Source organism: Daldinia vernicosa (genome assembly GCF_022497035.1).
Source record: "Daldinia vernicosa strain CBS 139.73 unplaced genomic scaffold F5Y00scaffold_47, whole genome shotgun sequence".
NCBI lineage: Eukaryota > Fungi > Ascomycota > Sordariomycetes > Xylariales > Hypoxylaceae > Daldinia > Daldinia vernicosa.
The window spans coordinates 246,479-262,967 of record NW_025953963.1 but is presented as its reverse complement, the minus strand read 5'-3'; the positions used below and the strand labels follow the sequence as shown (position 1 = coordinate 262,967).

Below are 16,489 nucleotides of genomic sequence, written 5' to 3'. Positions count from 1 at the left end.
TTTTTTTTATATTTTTTTATATTTTTATAATAAATATTTAATTTAAAAAATAAAATTTATTATTATTATTTTTATAAAATTTTATTTTATTATTTCTATTTTTAATTATTAAATATTTTTTTATAATAGTTTATTTTTTTTATAAATTTTTTTTTAAATATATTTTATTTTTTTTAAAAAACGTTATATTATATTATACGTAAATTATAATATTATTTATATATGTAAAATTAAATTAATATATTATTTATATATATTAATAATTATAAAATATATATATATTTATTTTTTTATTATTTTATTATTTTATTTTTTTAATATTTTAATATTTTAATGTTTAAACCTATAAATTGTTTTAATGTATTGACGGTTTGGCGGTTTTTGCCTTATCGCCCGCCGTCTATTTTAATATGAAATAATTGGAACGTGGTAGGGCGAATGCATTTGATATTCGCAGCAAGCCAAGAGAGATCATGTTTAGCATCCTCTTCTTTCATGACCAAATGCGGATCTGAGTCATGTATAAGCAGCCATTTGACGCAGTCCATTTGACGTTTAAGAAACGCGAGCCAGGTTCTCCAAGCGCTTTGAATCCATTCCACAGTCTGGACCCGAATCATGCTTGAATCCTGTTCATTCGTGTTGAATCTGAATTTGGATATATCCAGGTCCACACCAACTCCGACATGTCGATTGCATTCGAAAAAAATCACTCCCCTTTCTTCTACGGAAAGGCTCTCGAACTTTCTGTCCTTCTGATGGATTTCGTCAAGAATCTCCACGTCGCCAAACTTAGCGTTAACCTGTAGGACGGTTTGAAGGAACATGTTATTCATATCCGCCGGCGGCATCCATTCCCGATACCTCTTCCGTCCCTCACTTCCCAACGATTCCAAAAGATTATAGATCGCTGATAGTCGAGGGGATTTAGTAAGATTACTTAAATTATATTCTGGAGCCTCAGCAGCAAGGACATATGCTGCTGCTCCAGCAGCATTAGGATACGCAAGATGCTTTGCAATGATTGGTCTATCGTCATAGCTCATAATATCCTGGCCGTATTTCGTTTCCGTGAGAAATTCGCAAACTGATCGATGAATGAAAGAGACCTCGTTATCAAAACTCGAATAAATATAGATACCCTTTATCAAAATTCCCCTTTGTCCGGATATCTCGAGGAGACCGGCGCTTCTTGCACAGAGCCATGTTTCAAATTCTTTGCCCATGCGCTTCGCGTCTTCAAAGCTCCAGAAACCATTATTAACTATGAGCTGCTGCAATTCGCTCCGGAGAGCCTGGTTGGTAGCTAATAGAAAAACCAAGAGAGGTGACTCGGGAGGTCTGCGTCCCAAAACGGACTGGAATAATATGGCAGCTTCCCGTTTATGAGTTGGTAGATCCTGGTTCTGCCTAATCCACATTTGCTCGTATAATTCGTCAAGGTTGGGAGGGTACATTTCTATTCGTTGCTTCAATAATTCCCAGGAGTCTCCGTGCTTCTCGACCCCTCTAATGAGATCCTTGAGTGCCATGGCTACCCATAGGAATACTCCTTCCGACTTTCTTACGATGTGCGCTGGAAGGCTATCGTAGTCCGATTCAGACACCTCGCAAGCACCTTCATATTTTCCCAAGGCATTTTCGACGTACGAACGTATGGCCTGCTCAGTGAGTTCCTGAACTCGAAGATATGGGTGTTGTCCTAGACTCTGCACGAACAATCTCTCTGGACGACTTGTCACACAAGCTTTCACACTTGGGATAGTCTTAAAAAACTCCACCAATTCGATAACCTGTAGTCTCTCATCATCTTGTATTTCATCGAGCCCGTCAAGGAATAGGCAAGTATAGGTTACGCCATGGAGACATGTTGATAAGGCATTAAAAAGTTCTTGATAAGGCCAATCGTGCTCCGACGCTTTTCCTTTTACCTTTGGCTGCTCTTCGAGCAACCGGTTTAAGGTACCGGGATTTTCGGTAATAACCTGATATAGAAGAGTGCGCAGACAACCCCGAAGCTGTTTCTGCAGAGGGTTTTGGCCTAGCGCGTAGAAATAGAAATGAAATATCTTGACCGAGGGATCCCAAGTACGGAGGTATTCGATCGTCTGACTACTGTGTATTAAATATTTTGTTAGAGTGCTTTTGCCACTCCCCGGCTTGCCGCTAATCCAGAATATCGGTGTGTCTGATCTATCTGATCGGAGCCAATCCGCAAAATTGGAATCTGGGAAGATTTCGAGTACGATATCATCAGAAGCCTCCTTAATTGTATTCTCTCGTTGATTCATCTCAGGGAACCATAACGTGGAAAGAATCCGCTTCCGCAACTCTTCGAAATCACGCTGGGTCGACTCAGACAGCAACCTGGAACCTATCGCATCTATTCTACCGCGCGTATGTTCCGACTCTGCTGTGACGTGGACCCTAGTTTTCTGTGCTTCGGTAACGAGTAGTTCTGATATGATCCTTTCCCCACTAGACCAGCGGACAATAAACTGTTTTATGTCGTCGTGAAGATTTAAGTACATATCTTCTGAGAGACAATGGCTTGCCTGCGTTGACGAACTAGGTGGATTGTTAATAGGTACCTAGGTCATTGGAGCAATTATTAATATCTACCATATTCTGCTCAGGAGTTCCGAGTCCATGACGCTCCGTGTGCCATTGATTCTCCTTTCTAGTGAGGAAATCTGGGAACTATAGCGGAACTTGAACTTTATAACCGTTCTTAAACTGCCAAGCTTCCCTGCTGAAGCCGTTGTCGTGACCTTCTCAAGCAGCTTTTGTAGTTCCTTAGTGTCTCGAACTAGGTCAGATGTTAGGCTCTGAAGCCTCATTTTTGCTTGTTGCTCTAAACCCTCTGATTCATCTCTAGTATTGGAATGAATGGGATAGTAGTCCTTAAGTCTTTCTTGCAAAGTTTCCAGAAGCGCTGATAGATGCGCAGTGTTAGATGCGAGGCTCGAGTCTGGTGAGTGATCTCTCATGGTGTCACGGTAGAGTCTGAAAACTTCTCCGGAAAAAGAGATTACCTGCATCATATTGCAAACCAGACTTAGCGTCGCGATCGCTTCTGCCATGTTGACCTATATTGGCGGTATCATAAAATTGCAATGGTAAAGTAGCACGTATGGACAAGGTTAACAAGGCTCCAGATGATGGAGGTGTCTAATGTGATTGAGCAACTTCTCACGGCTGGCTTCTGACATAATCAGCTTGCTATTGGGCGCCATTTCGTATTTGCTTCGTGATACTACGCGCGGGTGATTTGTGAATCTGCTTGTAGTTGAATCGGTTGTTATTAGGTACCTACTAAGACTTATGTTGAACCGAGTATATCTACCTCATATCGATTAGGTAAGTATAGGAGGTATTTATGGAGTTAACTAAAAGATACCTATTATTAGACGCTTATGAACTTTCTTATAAGAGGTCGTCATACATAGTGAGTTTTGGTTGTAGATGTAAACCTCATTGACAGGTATATACCTAGGTACATATGTACCTTGGTATCTTGCCAAATTATTGCCCCACTGTCACAGGAGAGCTTCAAATGGTTTACCTTAGGTAATGACGTGTATGTTGCCCCTCGTTCTTCCGTTAGCGCCTTTATGCGGGAAATGAATGGAATTGGATGCCTCCTAATATTGATACAAGCTTGTGACACGTCTACGGCAAAGACTAGAATCAGGTGTTGATTTAAATAATCGATTGGCAGGCGCACGCGGTCAAACGTTTTAACTCAGGCCTCCAACTTTCTCACATTCAATATTTACAAATTACATCTTCATTCTTCCTAAACTACCTAGGTACCTTATATCTCTACGTTCGACTCTATAATTTCTTCGTACTCGTATATTATATTACCCCTCAGTCCTATTATTCGATCATCATGGCTTCTAACCGCACTGTTCTGGTGAAGAATATTAGCGCAGACGCGAGTGACAGCGAAGTTAAAGACTTCTTCAGCTTCTGGTAGGATCATCGATTATTATTTCACCCTACTACTATCTACTAACTCTTATTAAATAGTGGCAAGATCACTGAGATTAAGGTCACGCCCGGCGAGGGCAATACGAAAGAAGCCAGCGTCACCTTCGAGAAAGAGACTGCCGCCAAGACTGCGCAGCTCTTAAATAATACCCAACTCAAAGGATCGCAGATTTCTGTAATCCCCGCCGATGGTCAAGTCGATGATGGCACCCCTCATACCACTAATGTCGACCGGGATGCCGATGAGATTACGCAGGAAGAGAAACCAAGAAGCCGTATTTTGGCTGAGTACCTTGCCCATGGTTACGTCATCGGCGATGCTGCTCTCCAGCGTGCGATCGAGCTTGACCACACTCACGGCGTTACCAACCGTTTCATGAACACCTTAATGAACCTCGACAAGAAGTACCACGCCACTGAACGTGCCAAGGCGACTGATCAATCGTACGGTATCACGAACCGGGCCAGTAGTCTCTTTAATAGCATCAACTCGTACTTCGAGAAAGCGACAAACTCCCCTACTGGCAAGAAGCTAGTTAAGTTCTATACCGAAGGCCAGCGCCAAGTGCAAGACATCCATGCCGAGGCGCGCCGTCTAGCCGATCTCAAGAAGCAGGAGCATGGCGGCTCTGCATACAAAGCCTCAGGGCTTGAGAGGGTTTTCGGCAAGGAGAAGGAACAGACAACACAGCCGACTTCTTCCGGCGATGCCAGTGCGCCGACGGACCCATGTGAGTATCTTGATTTAATGCGGACGAATAGTTGCGTTGAAACAACGGCTGACAATGACGTTTAGCTGCAGTCCCCGCGCCCGGACCGAAGGCTGGCACGGAGCAGTCTACCCCTCTGAGCACGACGGAAGCTATTCCCTCGAAGGCGCCTGGAGATGAGAAGGCCTAAGGAGATAGGATGTGAGCAATCTGATGCCGTTACGAATTACCATGACTCGGATACTGGGTTTAGTGTAGCTTTATATTTGCCGGGTATGGTAGCTTGATTGCTTTGTCTACACTTCATTTCCATGATTAACCAGTTCTTCATATTTCTATGTTGTATGCGGTGGAACGTTTGTGATTTGTCACTTGATATGTCAGAGTCGGTACAACCGGCGCAATGTACCCAGTGTCAACAATGGTCTACTCGCTCCGAGTTGAATTGCAGTGGCATATGAGTGAATTATGATTATGATGAGAACATGCGGACATGGATTGACGATTTGGCAGTTTGTATGGTAAATTGTTTACATCCAACCGGATAATGTAATGGCGTATGTGTTAAAACTATGCCGTACATATTCATAATATGATATCCCTTCTAATAAAATAACATGTTGCTTGCTATACAATCCCAAATGTCCCTCATACCAAAGCCAACTACTTTATGATGGCTTTTCAGTTTTCTTAAACTTCTCCGTGACCGCATCTTCGAGGGGTCCCTTGGGGTTTGAAGCTAGGTTCTGCGTGATTATTCTATGTGAGCCTAATGTTAGGGTATAATGATTAGAAGGTATTTACTTACACTTAGTTGGTCTTGCATATTTTCCTTCTTGTTGGGGGCTTCATCTGTGCCTTGTCCGGACGCGGGCGTCTCCTTTAACTGCCGGCCAGTTTGGCTCTCAGGGGGAGGAGATTCACGGCCTACGTTTGGTACAGAGGACATTGTTGTGTTTGGTGCAGAGGACATTGTGTATGATGTTGAAGTCCAAGGTTGGTTTAATGAATCTAATTAGACGTTAACAGATTGAACTTTATCAAGGGGTTGGGTAGCGTAGTTCCATACAATTTATAGTGGCCTGTGTAGTTGATAGATTGTGGGTTGATGAATCTTTAGGGTTTAGAAGATAGAGAAGCAAGACAACGTCGAAGAAGGAGTTAAATACAACTCAGGATGTCCTAGATATGCGTAAGATCGAGCGTTACATAAACACGCATCTATGAGGTTCCTAAGACGGACAGGCATTAAAACGCAGTTTGACATCATAACCGTCAATGCCGTCATGTCCTCCTCATATTCAATTGTCGAACAAAGAGAGCAATCTACGTCATTATTTTCCTTATCGATAATCGATGATGAAGCTTAGGTGGGGGTCTCATCCGGAGCTTCTAAACCTTTTCAGGCTTAAGTGTAGACATGTATCTAAGTACCTCATATACTTGGATACTTCATGCATTTAGATGCATCCATGTGAGGCAGCTCAAGCCACGACCCATAATAAAGTTTCCTATCAATAAGGCTGAAGGACCCCGCAGAAGCTCGAAAGTTACAGGCGCAGACCACTAAACGCGACCGACTTCACGGTAAACAGATTCCTAATATTCCCAATATTCCCAATAACTTTGCCCAAACAAACACTAGTACATTTTCTCGTGTCATCACAGGAATCTAATAGAACAATGTAACCACTTTTTGACGGAACCGTATAGGGACTAAATCTTCCGTTATCTGTTGTGTTGATATTCGGAGTACGTACTCTAGTAACTGAACCCTTCTATGCAACCAGTGCTTGAGGCATCAAACAGTTTAAGGACATCAAACTACTTGGTATCATAGCTTGGCCAACATGCCCGACCTTAATTCAGTCCCACCTTCTCCCCACGTCCTTGCGGCTTCTCGAAATTCCTCTTCCAATCATAATGGGCAATCACATATCCCGGCACCTCCAGCTCCCATGTCCCCTTCTCTAAACATTTTACCTTCGAATCAACAGACTGTCAACCGGACATCCTCAATTTCTCTCCCGTCACCACCGCTACCGGGAACTCATACCATGTCTGCTCCGCATTCCGCTCCCGGACGAGACGACACTGGTGTCGGTGCTGGTCCTGGTCCTTTGCGACACCCGCGACCTTTAACGGCTGCTGAGCTGCATTCACAGCTAGAACAGGAGCAAGAACTTTTAGTATGATCTTTACTCGTAACCTCTTTAACGACGGTATAGCAAGCATTCTAACCTGTACGGCATAGGTAAACCGTTTGAGCCGCGATTTGATCATGCTGCGCGCTGCACAGAACTCGTCTGTAGCCTCAAATGCTTCGTCTACAAGCGCGTCGACCTCTGCCGATCAGACCCACCCCTCTTCCTTCACCGATACTCACCTCCTATCCGGTCCGGGATTCCCTCTCCCAACGACAAGCGCAGACCGTCGACATCATCGGACCAACTCAAGTGCTAGTACACGCAGTCTAAACCAGTCTGCTACTACCCAAGGCTCGATGCCTGCCCCGATACCAATCCCGCAACCTCACTCCGGGAGCGCTGCTTCGGTATTAGAAGCGGCACGAAACCCTCGAGCGGCACCGGGAATGAGTAGACAGAACAGCACTGCTTCTCAGAGAAGCCAAAGCCGAAACCACTCACCCCACCCGTATCATGTTAGCACTAGTCTGGGTTCTTCATATACCCAGTCATATGGCGTCCCATATGATTATGGATCCGGTTACTTCCCTCGGGGCTACACGTCTTCTAACACGAGCGTGCCAGCTACTCCCGGCTCGGAGCTCTCGCCGGGACTCTTGCCGGCCACCCTACGCTACGAGGAGACAGCTCACTATCGACAGGAGTTAGAGTCGGCTAAGCGTGAGAATGAGAATCTCAAAAGGCGAGTTAAGGAGTTAGAACGGGCTCTACGGGATCGCCGACAGAGCGATGCCAGTCGCGCTGGCGGCGGAAGGGACCGAAGCGAGAGCGCCAGCACTACAGCCAGCGTCAGCGTTAGCGGCGCGACCGGAATTGGAGGTGTCATCGGGGGTGGTACCACCATAGCTGGAGACCGGCGAGGAGAGCGTAGAGCTATAGAGCGGGGTATGAGTAATTTGAGTATTTCTGGGAGCATCGGAGCTGGTGTCCCTGAAGATGAGGTGAAGGTAGGCGAGAGTGCTGCAAGTGCCGGTTTACCAGTAGCAGGAGAGCAGACTCGGGACGCAAAGTAGGATGTTTATTTAAACATCAGTCCCTAGGCGGGTAGAGTGCAATTTGTGCAATATTACCGAAAAGAATTATGATTAATAGGGTACGTTATAAGGAGAGTAGGTGGACTAGCTGATGTGTGAATGACTGAATGAAGTCCAATTTGTTATTGTCTTTCAATATTGTCTTAACTAATCTTTTCCCCTGTTGATTTAGACAATTGCACTAACTGAACGGGCTCTACCCGAATGTCTCGGTTGTCGGGCTAGCTGCATTTACTTACTATGGTATGCTGTAAAGGTGTCTAAGACATGCTAAACGTACTTTTATTCAACGTATGTTATATTGCGATCCTTTATTTGGTCTACTTGTGTCTATAGGCTTTGTTCGTCTATGGAGTATAATGCCTTGCTAGTTCCAGTAAAACCTGATAGCAAAGCTGCTCCTATTTCTTGTCTATAATATCTTGTCTACAATAAATCCACTGCAACTATAGAATTAAATTTGTCAGTCAAGTCATCAACTACATAGTATTTATTATATAACTGCTTAAGAATATGACTGCTTAAGAATAGGTATATATTGAGGCAAATACCCCGGATTGCCCGAGTGTTGCCAAACTGGGGCTTCTCCCCCTTTATTATTTAGCTTCGATGGCGCAATCCGGCTAACGGGTTTCGTCTGCACATTTCACCGAGACTATGCCGCCACATAGGAGGAATTCTATGTAGAATTGGATTACCTACACATGGTTAAATGCGGCTCTCGGAACTACTATGTATTACTATTCCAACTCTATTTGCTTACTATGTTTACAGGAAAGATATGAGATTTAACAATAGATTATCATATATTTTCTATCTGTCACTCTTAATTTAGCTAAACCCTCGATTCTAAAAAACATGAAAACTTACAATGTCCGCTCTTAATAAAGATTTAAAAAGAAAAACCTCCATAATGGAAATAAACTGGTTAGGTTATAATTCCCTTTAAAACGCTCACTAACGATATTCCGCGGCCCTAGACGGCGATTTGTCCTAGTCAGTCTACCGGCGCCCAGTCAAATTGTCACCGCGTCGCGCTATCAGCGAAAAAAGTAGGGATCCAGACAATCACGCAATAGACAATAGGATCCACCCGAAAATTTCGAGTTCCTTTTGGGCCTTGGTCTTATTGCACTACTATGTATTGCGACGACTATGCGTGTATATATATAATACCTACGTGCTCTCGTGCACTGTCTTGCTACCATGGGGTTACTCCGTGGAACAAGACTTCGAATTTAACAATTTGATTTGCCGTTTGCCGTTCTCTTCGGTAGCAGAACTTGCTTCCTCCCAAGTTATACTTGGGTATTGACGACGGATTTACATATTCCTTAGCAGTTATACCTGGGGATCGACGGATCGTCAAGGAAAGAGAGAAATGGCGTCTTCGACTTCGGATTACGCCGAACACCCGGAGGATGGTGCTGTTACGTCTGAGGCTTCTAAGCCGCTGAAGCATTCCATCTTCCGGTCTGTACCCTTTCAGATTGCTGTCGCGTGCGGTGTCTCTTTTACCGCGCCGGGTATGTGGGATGCCCTCGGCGGTTTAGGGGCTGGCGGCGCAGCTGAACCATATGCTGTATCAGCAGCTAATGCTCTTGTTTATGGTCTTTTCTCTATCGTCTGCGTGGCCGCGGGAGCCATCAACAATCGCATCGGTCTACCGTACGGTCTTGCTCTCGGCGCTATTGGTTATCCGCTCTACGGCGCCGGTCTCTACACCAATAACGTGAACGCCACCACCTGGTTTATGCTCTTCGGCAGCGCCCTCTGCGGTATCTCGGCCGGTTTTTTCTGGGCTGCTGAGGCTGCTATCATCATCGGCTACCCGAGTCCCAAGGATCGTGCTTTTTACCTCGCTATCTGGCAGAGTGCTAAAGCCGCTGGTCCTATTGTTGGCGGCGCTATTAACCTTGGCCTCAACGCGCAGCGTTCTTCTGCCGGCTCCGTCGGTTCCGCTACATACATCGTCTTCATCGCCATCATGTGCCTGGGCCTACCTATTGCCCTCTGTCTTAGCCCCGCGGAGAAGGTATGGCGCCACGACGGTACCCGCGCCGTCATACGCAAGGAGGCGACCTGGAGCGCCGAATTCAAGGCTGTAGGCAAATTACTAGTGTCACGACGTGTATTGCTATTGCTACCAGCTTTCTTCATCAGCTATTTCTACAACGGTTTCGTTAGCACGTGGCTGACCACATACTTTACTGTCCGCTCGCGTGCCTTTTCCTCCTTCTTCACCAACTTTGCCGGTATCTTCAGCTCGTTTATCATTGCCTCTCTGCTCGACCGCCAGAACATTCATATCCGAACCCGTGCCCGCATTGCTTTTACTGCCATTGTCACCATCCTTATTGGCACCTGGATCTGGGCAACGATCTTACAGAAGCGGTTCTACGACGCGCCGGTTTCTCCCGTGTTCGACTGGTTCAAAGGTGGCTTCGGCTCTGCGTACGCGCTCGTTTTCTTTTGGACCTTCGGCGGCCAGGCCTTCCAGCAGTTCCTCTACTGGCTTGTCGGCCAGTATGCGACAGACTTATCGTCGCTTTCGCGTCACACTGGTATCCTACGAGGTGTTGAAGCTCTCGGACAGACGGTTGCTTGGGCGTATGTCATACCTTCCACCCCTTAACTACCTAAGGTACCTAAGTATCCACATGCTAACTATCTTGTTCACAGTATGCAATCTGAAGGAAACGCCAATCACTTCGTCAGCATCGGTCTCAACTTCGGTCTCACCATCCTATGTATCCCGTTCGCCTGGATCGTGCTCTCGGAGCTCGACCATAGCCACGAGGTCAAAGTAACCGAGGAACAAGTTATCGTAAACGACCCGGATAAGAAGCAAGATAGTGCTGCTGCATCGGTTTAAATGCTTGGTTTTTAATATTGTGGTAGAGATACTTGAAAGTAATTGGGGATTCGAGTTTAACGGACTATGCGAAGAATCTTATAGAAGAGCGAATGCACCGGCAAGAGGAGATTAGGAGCTTTGGATGATACCCTAGTTGATAGATAAATGGAGAGCTTTTTCAGGAATATTCCGAATAATGACGGTCTTAAGTACCTACCTAGTATCATGAGATCCACCAGTGCTGGGGGTTGTTATAATAGGTAGCTACCTACGTGCCTGGTAGAACGCTTCTTTTGAGAGCCTCGACGGTCTAATCCGTTACTAGCCCAGCACCGAGAAAACAGTTTAATTACCTACCTAGGTAGGTACCTGGGCTCTCCTCTAGTTCCTATAGAACCTTAGAGATATCTATTTGGACCCCCCTGCGTTAAACGCGTATTCTTTCCTACTACGAAATATATTAGTTGTTCCACATTGGACTACGATGCCACGACACGTGGGCCGTCTGATGGTAGCACTTCGTGTAAGAATAACAATGCTTATAATAGGTTATATTCGGCTCAAGAGATAATGTCAATTGATTCTCAAGCGCCTTCTCGCCGTCAACGCTACTCGCGAAGGGAAATAGGTTTTAATTTTATGAGAGACCGTGTCTCCGCGCATAGACTTTGATCAGACTATGATCATAGGTTTCGGATGCTCGCCGAAGAAGTGTTTAAGCGAATGTCTCGTCAGGTTCGTAAACGCGATTCAATATAATATGGGGGATGTGGATACTTTTTATTTATTTATAGGAGACCCTGAACCGTTAATTCGGGTCTTTGCCGTAGTGCCGAAAGCGCGGAGTCTATATCGAAACTTACCTGGAGAAGTATAGGTTAGGTAGCTAGCATTATGGGTTCTCGCCTTAAATGATAGCTTATTGGCGATGCATGCGTTATGGGATGGTATTATCGCGTTGCTTGATTGGTTGTTTTATTCTTTCAGCGCCTTAGTTTTAGTCTTTGATGCTTCTTGAATATAGCGTCAGCAGCTATAGCCTATATTATATGATCTCCTTCACACGCATATAATAGGGGCCATTTTATCCTTTATAGCCCTCTAACCACGGAAGTGCACAGGTAGCAGTATAAAAAGATCTTAAATCAGCATATGATCATATCTAAGAGCCAACGTTAAACCTTTGTAGATTATCTTGAATTACAAAATACGCGTGAAGTTAACCCCTCTTCATTTCATATTGCTTATTCCCTGCACCTATCTAGGTTAGGAATTAGCTCGGGCCAGCTGGTTCAAGTTACTTGCATGGAAAAGGGTCCTTTAAACCCCTGTTCGCTTATAATGCAACACTATTCTAATCTCACCGTTTCGTTTTGTTCTTTTCATTCGGTGTTGGGCCGGAAACCAACGTAGTCCAACGTTATCCAGCATCTTATGGCATTCTTTCGGTGTGACTCAAAGCCAGAGACAGCTCGTATATAATGAGTTGTCTGTGTCCCTTGGCTTCCTCTCGTATATTTGTGGTTCAAGGGCATTAATCATATACAGAGAGCACAATGGCCAACGAAGAGCCACCGGCAAGCTACTACCAACGATTGGCGAGTGCTTTTGACCGACTTGTCTGGACACCTTCCTGGGTTAAATGGGATCCGGAGGTGAATCATGATCTCAGCTGGGGAATGAACATCTTATTCGGACTAGTAAGTAGATTTATCACTATCCTGCTAGTGATTAAACTGGACTCTGGATCTATCGACATGATAAGCCATACTTATGCTGACTCCTATTTAGTCTGCGTCTTTCAGTGTAGCGAATCTCTACTACAGCCATCCCATCTTAAATATTCTTGCGGACGACTTCGGTATCTCAAACCAACGCGCCTCGTTGGTGCCGACAATGACTCAAGCTGGATATGCTGCTGGACTTCTTCTGATCGTGCCTGTTGGCGATATTGTTCGGCGACGGCCTATGATTCTCAGCCTGATATTCATAACGGCTCTAATAGTAAGCGCGAAACTTTGGCTGAGGTAACCCTTGTTAACCTATCTCAGTGGCTTGGCTGTACTCTTACCCAGTCCTTCTCGCCATTCCTCGGCCTTTCGTTTATCGTCGGTCTCCTTACTGTCACTCCGCAACTTATGTTCCCGTTAGCGGTCCAATATGCTCCGCAACGGCATCGGACTACTATGATATCAGTGGTCATGTCCGGCCTTGTGTTCGGTGTACTCGTTGCGCGTCTTCTTAGTGGTATTATTACCCAGTATACGTCGTGGAGAAACGTCTATTGGATTTCGTTCGGCCTTCAAGTGCTGGTGTGGATACTCCTCTTCTTCACGATGCCAGATTATCCCACCCTGAGCCCTGGCACATCTTATTCAAGAATTCTTCTGAAAATCATCACTCTCCCTTTCCTCAAGCCGGACCTTACTCAGATGGCGCTTATAGCCTTTTTGACCTCGGGGATGTTTACATCTTTTTGGACGACTTTGACGTTCCAATTGGCTGACGTTTTCCACATGTCAACATTAGCGATTGGCCTCTTCGCTCTTATCGGCATCTCACCGGTATTTCTTAACCCGGTCATCTCTCGCTTGTTAATATCACGCCTACATCCTCATGGTACACTTATAATTGCGCACCTCGTGACTCTTGCCGCGATCTGTATTGGCACATTCGTCGGTACGTTTTCACTTGCGGGCCCTGTCATTTGGGCATTCTTCGGAGATCTGGGGATGAATACAATTATTGTTGGGAACCGTGTGGCCATAGCAAATGTTGATTCTAAAGCTCAGAATGCTGTGAATTCTGTCTACATGGTTCACACGTTTTGCGGACAGCTTTTTGGTACAGCTGTCGGCAATGCGCTCTACGCCAAGGGGGGTTGGACATACTCTGGTGCCTTCAATATTGCGCAAATGGTAGCTGGGTTATTGATACTTTTTGTGAGAGGACCGCATGAGAGACGTTGGTTGGGTTGGAGAGGTGGATGGGATATGAGAAAACCCAAGATAGAAGAAAACGGCTCAGCTTGCGGGGCGCAAGCCGACGTAGAGGCAAATACAGAAGACGTAGCTACTGAGATCCCGATTGAAGTAACCACAGAAGATGAAAGTCCTAAGGAGAAGGTAGAGGTTGGCGATGAAAGAACATAGCTGTCTTGTAGGCAATCAGGGAAATTAGACGTTCTGCTTAGGAGACTGTTAAATATTTATAGTAGATGAAATGGCTATTTATACCCAACCTGACTTCTCATACTCTCCTTTAAATCCCCGCGTGCCTCTAAGTAGTGATAGAATGTGTTCCCTCTATGAATTGTAGATCCAGATCCTCTTCTTTCGTGGTTAAGCTCTAACCCCTATTTTACAACCCCTATCTATACGAATATCAGCCACCGAAGCCACATGTCTATACTGTTTTTATACTGTTCTCCTCACCGTGTGGTCACGCGAGGACGACCTCATAGGTGATACGTGATGCATGAGCAACTTGAATGGCTCAAACGTCTGTCTTCTTATCTATAGTTTCCGTAGGTACATATATGTCGCATTTAACTGAGCGTGTTTACCTATAATACGATGTAAAGTAGATTTCTATATCTGAAATCTATAGAGTAGCAATTATAAAGGGAAACCTATTATTCCCCCATACACTCGAACCTCAAGTTTCAGTCCGTGATTCTAATTGAAATATCGGGTTTAAACGGTGTCAAGACATGAATATCTCATTGCACCGAACATATTCCCCAGTTACTTCGAATAAGATATATCTTTTTATTGCTCTATATTAGACAATGGACCAACGCGCCGCAATCCCCGTTACTCTACCGAGAGAGAACCCCACCCGGAGCTACTGGCAGCTTGAACCCCACGAGATCGCCGACGTGCGCACGACTGATTTATTGCCGGGGAAGGCGGAAGTTGTAATTATTGGAAGTGGGATCACAGGGGCTGCAATGGCTTTCAACTTGCTAGAGAATGGTACTCGCGACATTGTCATGCTGGAGGCTCGACAGGCATGCTCGGGCGCAACAGGACGGAACGGTATATTCTTGTTTATATTCTTGTTCCGGAATACTTATAATATGTTTTCTTAAACTGACCTTACGTGTTATAGGCGGCCACACGAAGGCGGCGTCCTACCTCTCATTCCAAGAGCATGAGAAGCATCATGGCACTGCTATGGCTGTCAAGATCTCTCGTCTCGAGCTGGCTAACATTCGCGCCGTGCACGCGTTTGCAAGGGAACACGGGATTGAGTGCGATAGCCACCCTTGCGATACAGTAGACGTGGTTTATGACTCAGCGCGATGGGAGTTCGACCAGCGCGCTGTTAAGGCTATGCAGGATGCCATGCCTGGCGACGATGCCTCTGTCTATGCTTTGCATAGTACCGAAGAAGTACGCTCCAAATTCTTCTGTGGCCAGGGAGGAGATGAGGAAGTATATGGTGGCTTATCGTATGAGGCAGGAAGTCTGAATTCCTACAAGTTTACTATAGGCGTGCTGAAATTGTGCTTAGAGAAGGGCCTTAACTTGCAAACCAATACCCCTGCGCTCAATCTGGAAAGGCTCGAGGGTGGTGGTTGGAAGGTAGAAACACCCAGGGGCTCTGTAGAAGCGCAGAAGGTTGTACTGGCTACAAATGGATATACCGCGAGCATCTGGAAGAGATTCCAAGGAGTCATCGTTCCGCTACGTGGACATGTTACTGCGCAGCGACCCGGTTTAAGCATACCGAAGGATCGCCTAGCAGGCTCATACAGCTTTTTCAGTAAAAAGGGATACGATTACATGATTCAACGACCGCGAGGCACGCAGTTTGAGGGGGATATCGTAATCGGCGGGGCTCTCTCTAAGGCTGTTGCAGATGGTCTCGAGGAGTATGGGACGACAAATGATACTACACTTAACAATGACATCGTAAAAGCTCTTGAAGACAGCCTACCGAGATACTTCGGTGATAACTGGGGTAAAGATGACCAAGAAGGGCGAATACGTAATGTGTGGACCGGTATCATGGGATATAGCCCCGATGGTTTCCCTTTCGTCGGTGAGGTTCCGGGAGAGAAAGATCTTTGGGTCTCTACTAGTTTCCAAGGTCACGGCATGGTTCTCTGCTGGATGTGCGCCCGCGCGCTCACGACTATGATGAATGGTCGTTCGGATGAGAACAAGGGGTTGAATTCGTGGTTCCCTGAAGTATTCAGGATTACCGAAGAGAGAATGCGCCTGATTTTCAAGGGTCGCCTACGTAACTGAACTGGAGTACTGATGTCGACATGCTTTATGCTTTGAAGCCTGTTGTTAGTAGTGAAAAGAATGGTGAATGTGTGAGATGGACCGGTTTTGCTTCGTTATAAGTGAAGTGGGAGGTCTGTCCTACCTTATTAAAATTCTTGCTGATATTTTTACCTGGCAGCCGTCCCTTAACTGCTCATTTCAACATTATCGGTGGGGTATGCGCTAATGTTACATCAGAATATCTACGAGGTAGGTAGGCAATGCAGAAGATGAGGCGACTATCCCCCATTTCCTCTACCTTGCCAAGACGATCAGCTAGGCACTAGACGTTCCAAGCTTTACGGGACCCGTACACTAGATCCGGCATATGGCCCCTGTGGCTCCTCTTTTAGTGCATACCATTTCGTCCTTGTTGTTGCTGCTGGGTAGACATCCTCGCGTTGTA

The 16,489-nt window shown here is 45.5% G+C and overlaps 7 protein-coding genes across 7 annotated transcripts; 5 read left to right on the top strand and 2 right to left on the bottom strand.

Moving 5' to 3' along the window:
* Positions 1 to 374: 374 nt before the first annotated feature.
* Positions 375 to 3,196, bottom strand: F5Y00DRAFT_244722 (uncharacterized protein). Its single transcript, XM_048008873.1, has 2 exons — positions 2,623 to 3,196; positions 375 to 2,568 (listed from the first exon to the last, which is right to left on the bottom strand). The coding sequence occupies exons 1-2, from the start codon at positions 3,081 to 3,083 to the stop codon at positions 387 to 389; spliced, it is 2,643 nt and encodes an 880-aa protein (XP_047862122.1). The 5' UTR covers positions 3,084 to 3,196; the 3' UTR covers positions 375 to 386.
* A 252-nt stretch (positions 3,197 to 3,448) lies between these two features.
* On the top strand, positions 3,449 to 5,452 carry F5Y00DRAFT_150162 (uncharacterized protein). The gene is made up of 3 exons (XM_048004516.1): positions 3,449 to 3,978; positions 4,036 to 4,727; positions 4,793 to 5,452. The coding sequence occupies exons 1-3, from the start codon at positions 3,896 to 3,898 to the stop codon at positions 4,894 to 4,896; spliced, it is 879 nt and encodes a 292-aa protein (XP_047862121.1). The 5' UTR covers positions 3,449 to 3,895; the 3' UTR covers positions 4,897 to 5,452.
* F5Y00DRAFT_150168 (uncharacterized protein) lies at positions 5,084 to 5,833 on the bottom strand. Its single transcript, XM_048004517.1, has 3 exons — positions 5,776 to 5,833; positions 5,515 to 5,717; positions 5,084 to 5,452 (listed from the first exon to the last, which is right to left on the bottom strand). The coding sequence occupies exons 2-3, from the start codon at positions 5,677 to 5,679 to the stop codon at positions 5,375 to 5,377; spliced, it is 243 nt and encodes an 80-aa protein (XP_047862120.1). The 5' UTR covers positions 5,680 to 5,717; positions 5,776 to 5,833; the 3' UTR covers positions 5,084 to 5,374.
* A 429-nt stretch (positions 5,834 to 6,262) lies between these two features.
* Positions 6,263 to 8,223, top strand: F5Y00DRAFT_244717 (uncharacterized protein). Its single transcript, XM_048008872.1, has 2 exons — positions 6,263 to 6,895; positions 6,961 to 8,223. The coding sequence occupies exons 1-2, from the start codon at positions 6,557 to 6,559 to the stop codon at positions 7,924 to 7,926; spliced, it is 1,305 nt and encodes a 434-aa protein (XP_047862119.1). The 5' UTR covers positions 6,263 to 6,556; the 3' UTR covers positions 7,927 to 8,223.
* Positions 8,224 to 8,660: 437 nt separating this feature from the next.
* Positions 8,661 to 11,571, top strand: F5Y00DRAFT_244714 (MFS general substrate transporter). The gene is made up of 2 exons (XM_048008871.1): positions 8,661 to 10,557; positions 10,630 to 11,571. The coding sequence occupies exons 1-2, from the start codon at positions 9,329 to 9,331 to the stop codon at positions 10,820 to 10,822; spliced, it is 1,422 nt and encodes a 473-aa protein (XP_047862118.1). The 5' UTR covers positions 8,661 to 9,328; the 3' UTR covers positions 10,823 to 11,571.
* A 197-nt stretch (positions 11,572 to 11,768) lies between these two features.
* Positions 11,769 to 14,045, top strand: F5Y00DRAFT_244710 (MFS general substrate transporter). Its single transcript, XM_048008870.1, has 3 exons — positions 11,769 to 12,504; positions 12,596 to 12,808; positions 12,856 to 14,045. The coding sequence occupies exons 1-3, from the start codon at positions 12,361 to 12,363 to the stop codon at positions 13,954 to 13,956; spliced, it is 1,458 nt and encodes a 485-aa protein (XP_047862117.1). The 5' UTR covers positions 11,769 to 12,360; the 3' UTR covers positions 13,957 to 14,045.
* A 299-nt stretch (positions 14,046 to 14,344) lies between these two features.
* Positions 14,345 to 16,237, top strand: F5Y00DRAFT_150090 (FAD dependent oxidoreductase). Its single transcript, XM_048004515.1, has one exon. The coding sequence runs from the start codon at positions 14,779 to 14,781 to the stop codon at positions 16,060 to 16,062; it is 1,284 nt and encodes a 427-aa protein (XP_047862116.1). The 5' UTR covers positions 14,345 to 14,778; the 3' UTR covers positions 16,063 to 16,237.
* Positions 16,238 to 16,489: the final 252 nt, after the last annotated feature.

Excerpts from the sequence above, each read along its gene's own strand:
- F5Y00DRAFT_150090 (XM_048004515.1), top strand. The coding sequence starts at position 14,779 with ATGGTACTCGCGACATTGTCATGCTGGAGGCTCGACAGGCATGCTCGG.
- F5Y00DRAFT_244714 (XM_048008871.1), top strand. The coding sequence starts at position 9,329 with ATGGCGTCTTCGACTTCGGATTACGCCGAACACCCGGAGGATGGTGCT. Across the intron at positions 10,558-10,629 it reads GGACAGACGGTTGCTTGGGC|TATGCAATCTGAAGGAAACG; the intron begins GTATGTCATACC and ends TCTTGTTCACAG.
- F5Y00DRAFT_244710 (XM_048008870.1), top strand. The coding sequence starts at position 12,361 with ATGGCCAACGAAGAGCCACCGGCAAGCTACTACCAACGATTGGCGAGT. Across the intron at positions 12,505-12,595 it reads TGAACATCTTATTCGGACTA|TCTGCGTCTTTCAGTGTAGC; the intron begins GTAAGTAGATTT and ends ACTCCTATTTAG. Across the intron at positions 12,809-12,855 it reads TATTCATAACGGCTCTAATA|TGGCTTGGCTGTACTCTTAC; the intron begins GTAAGCGCGAAA and ends AACCTATCTCAG.
- F5Y00DRAFT_244722 (XM_048008873.1), bottom strand. The coding sequence starts at position 3,083 with ATGGCAGAAGCGATCGCGACGCTAAGTCTGGTTTGCAATATGATGCAG. Across the intron at positions 2,569-2,622 it reads GAACTCCTGAGCAGAATATG|TTCGTCAACGCAGGCAAGCC; the intron begins GTAGATATTAAT and ends CAATCCACCTAG.
- F5Y00DRAFT_150162 (XM_048004516.1), top strand. The coding sequence starts at position 3,896 with ATGGCTTCTAACCGCACTGTTCTGGTGAAGAATATTAGCGCAGACGCG. Across the intron at positions 3,979-4,035 it reads AAAGACTTCTTCAGCTTCTG|TGGCAAGATCACTGAGATTA; the intron begins GTAGGATCATCG and ends CTTATTAAATAG. Across the intron at positions 4,728-4,792 it reads CAGTGCGCCGACGGACCCAT|CTGCAGTCCCCGCGCCCGGA; the intron begins GTGAGTATCTTG and ends AATGACGTTTAG.
- F5Y00DRAFT_150168 (XM_048004517.1), bottom strand. The coding sequence starts at position 5,679 with ATGTCCTCTGCACCAAACACAACAATGTCCTCTGTACCAAACGTAGGC. Across the intron at positions 5,453-5,514 it reads ATATGCAAGACCAACTAAGT|AACCTAGCTTCAAACCCCAA; the intron begins GTAAGTAAATAC and ends ATAATCACGCAG.
- F5Y00DRAFT_244717 (XM_048008872.1), top strand. The coding sequence starts at position 6,557 with ATGCCCGACCTTAATTCAGTCCCACCTTCTCCCCACGTCCTTGCGGCT. Across the intron at positions 6,896-6,960 it reads AACAGGAGCAAGAACTTTTA|GTAAACCGTTTGAGCCGCGA; the intron begins GTATGATCTTTA and ends TGTACGGCATAG.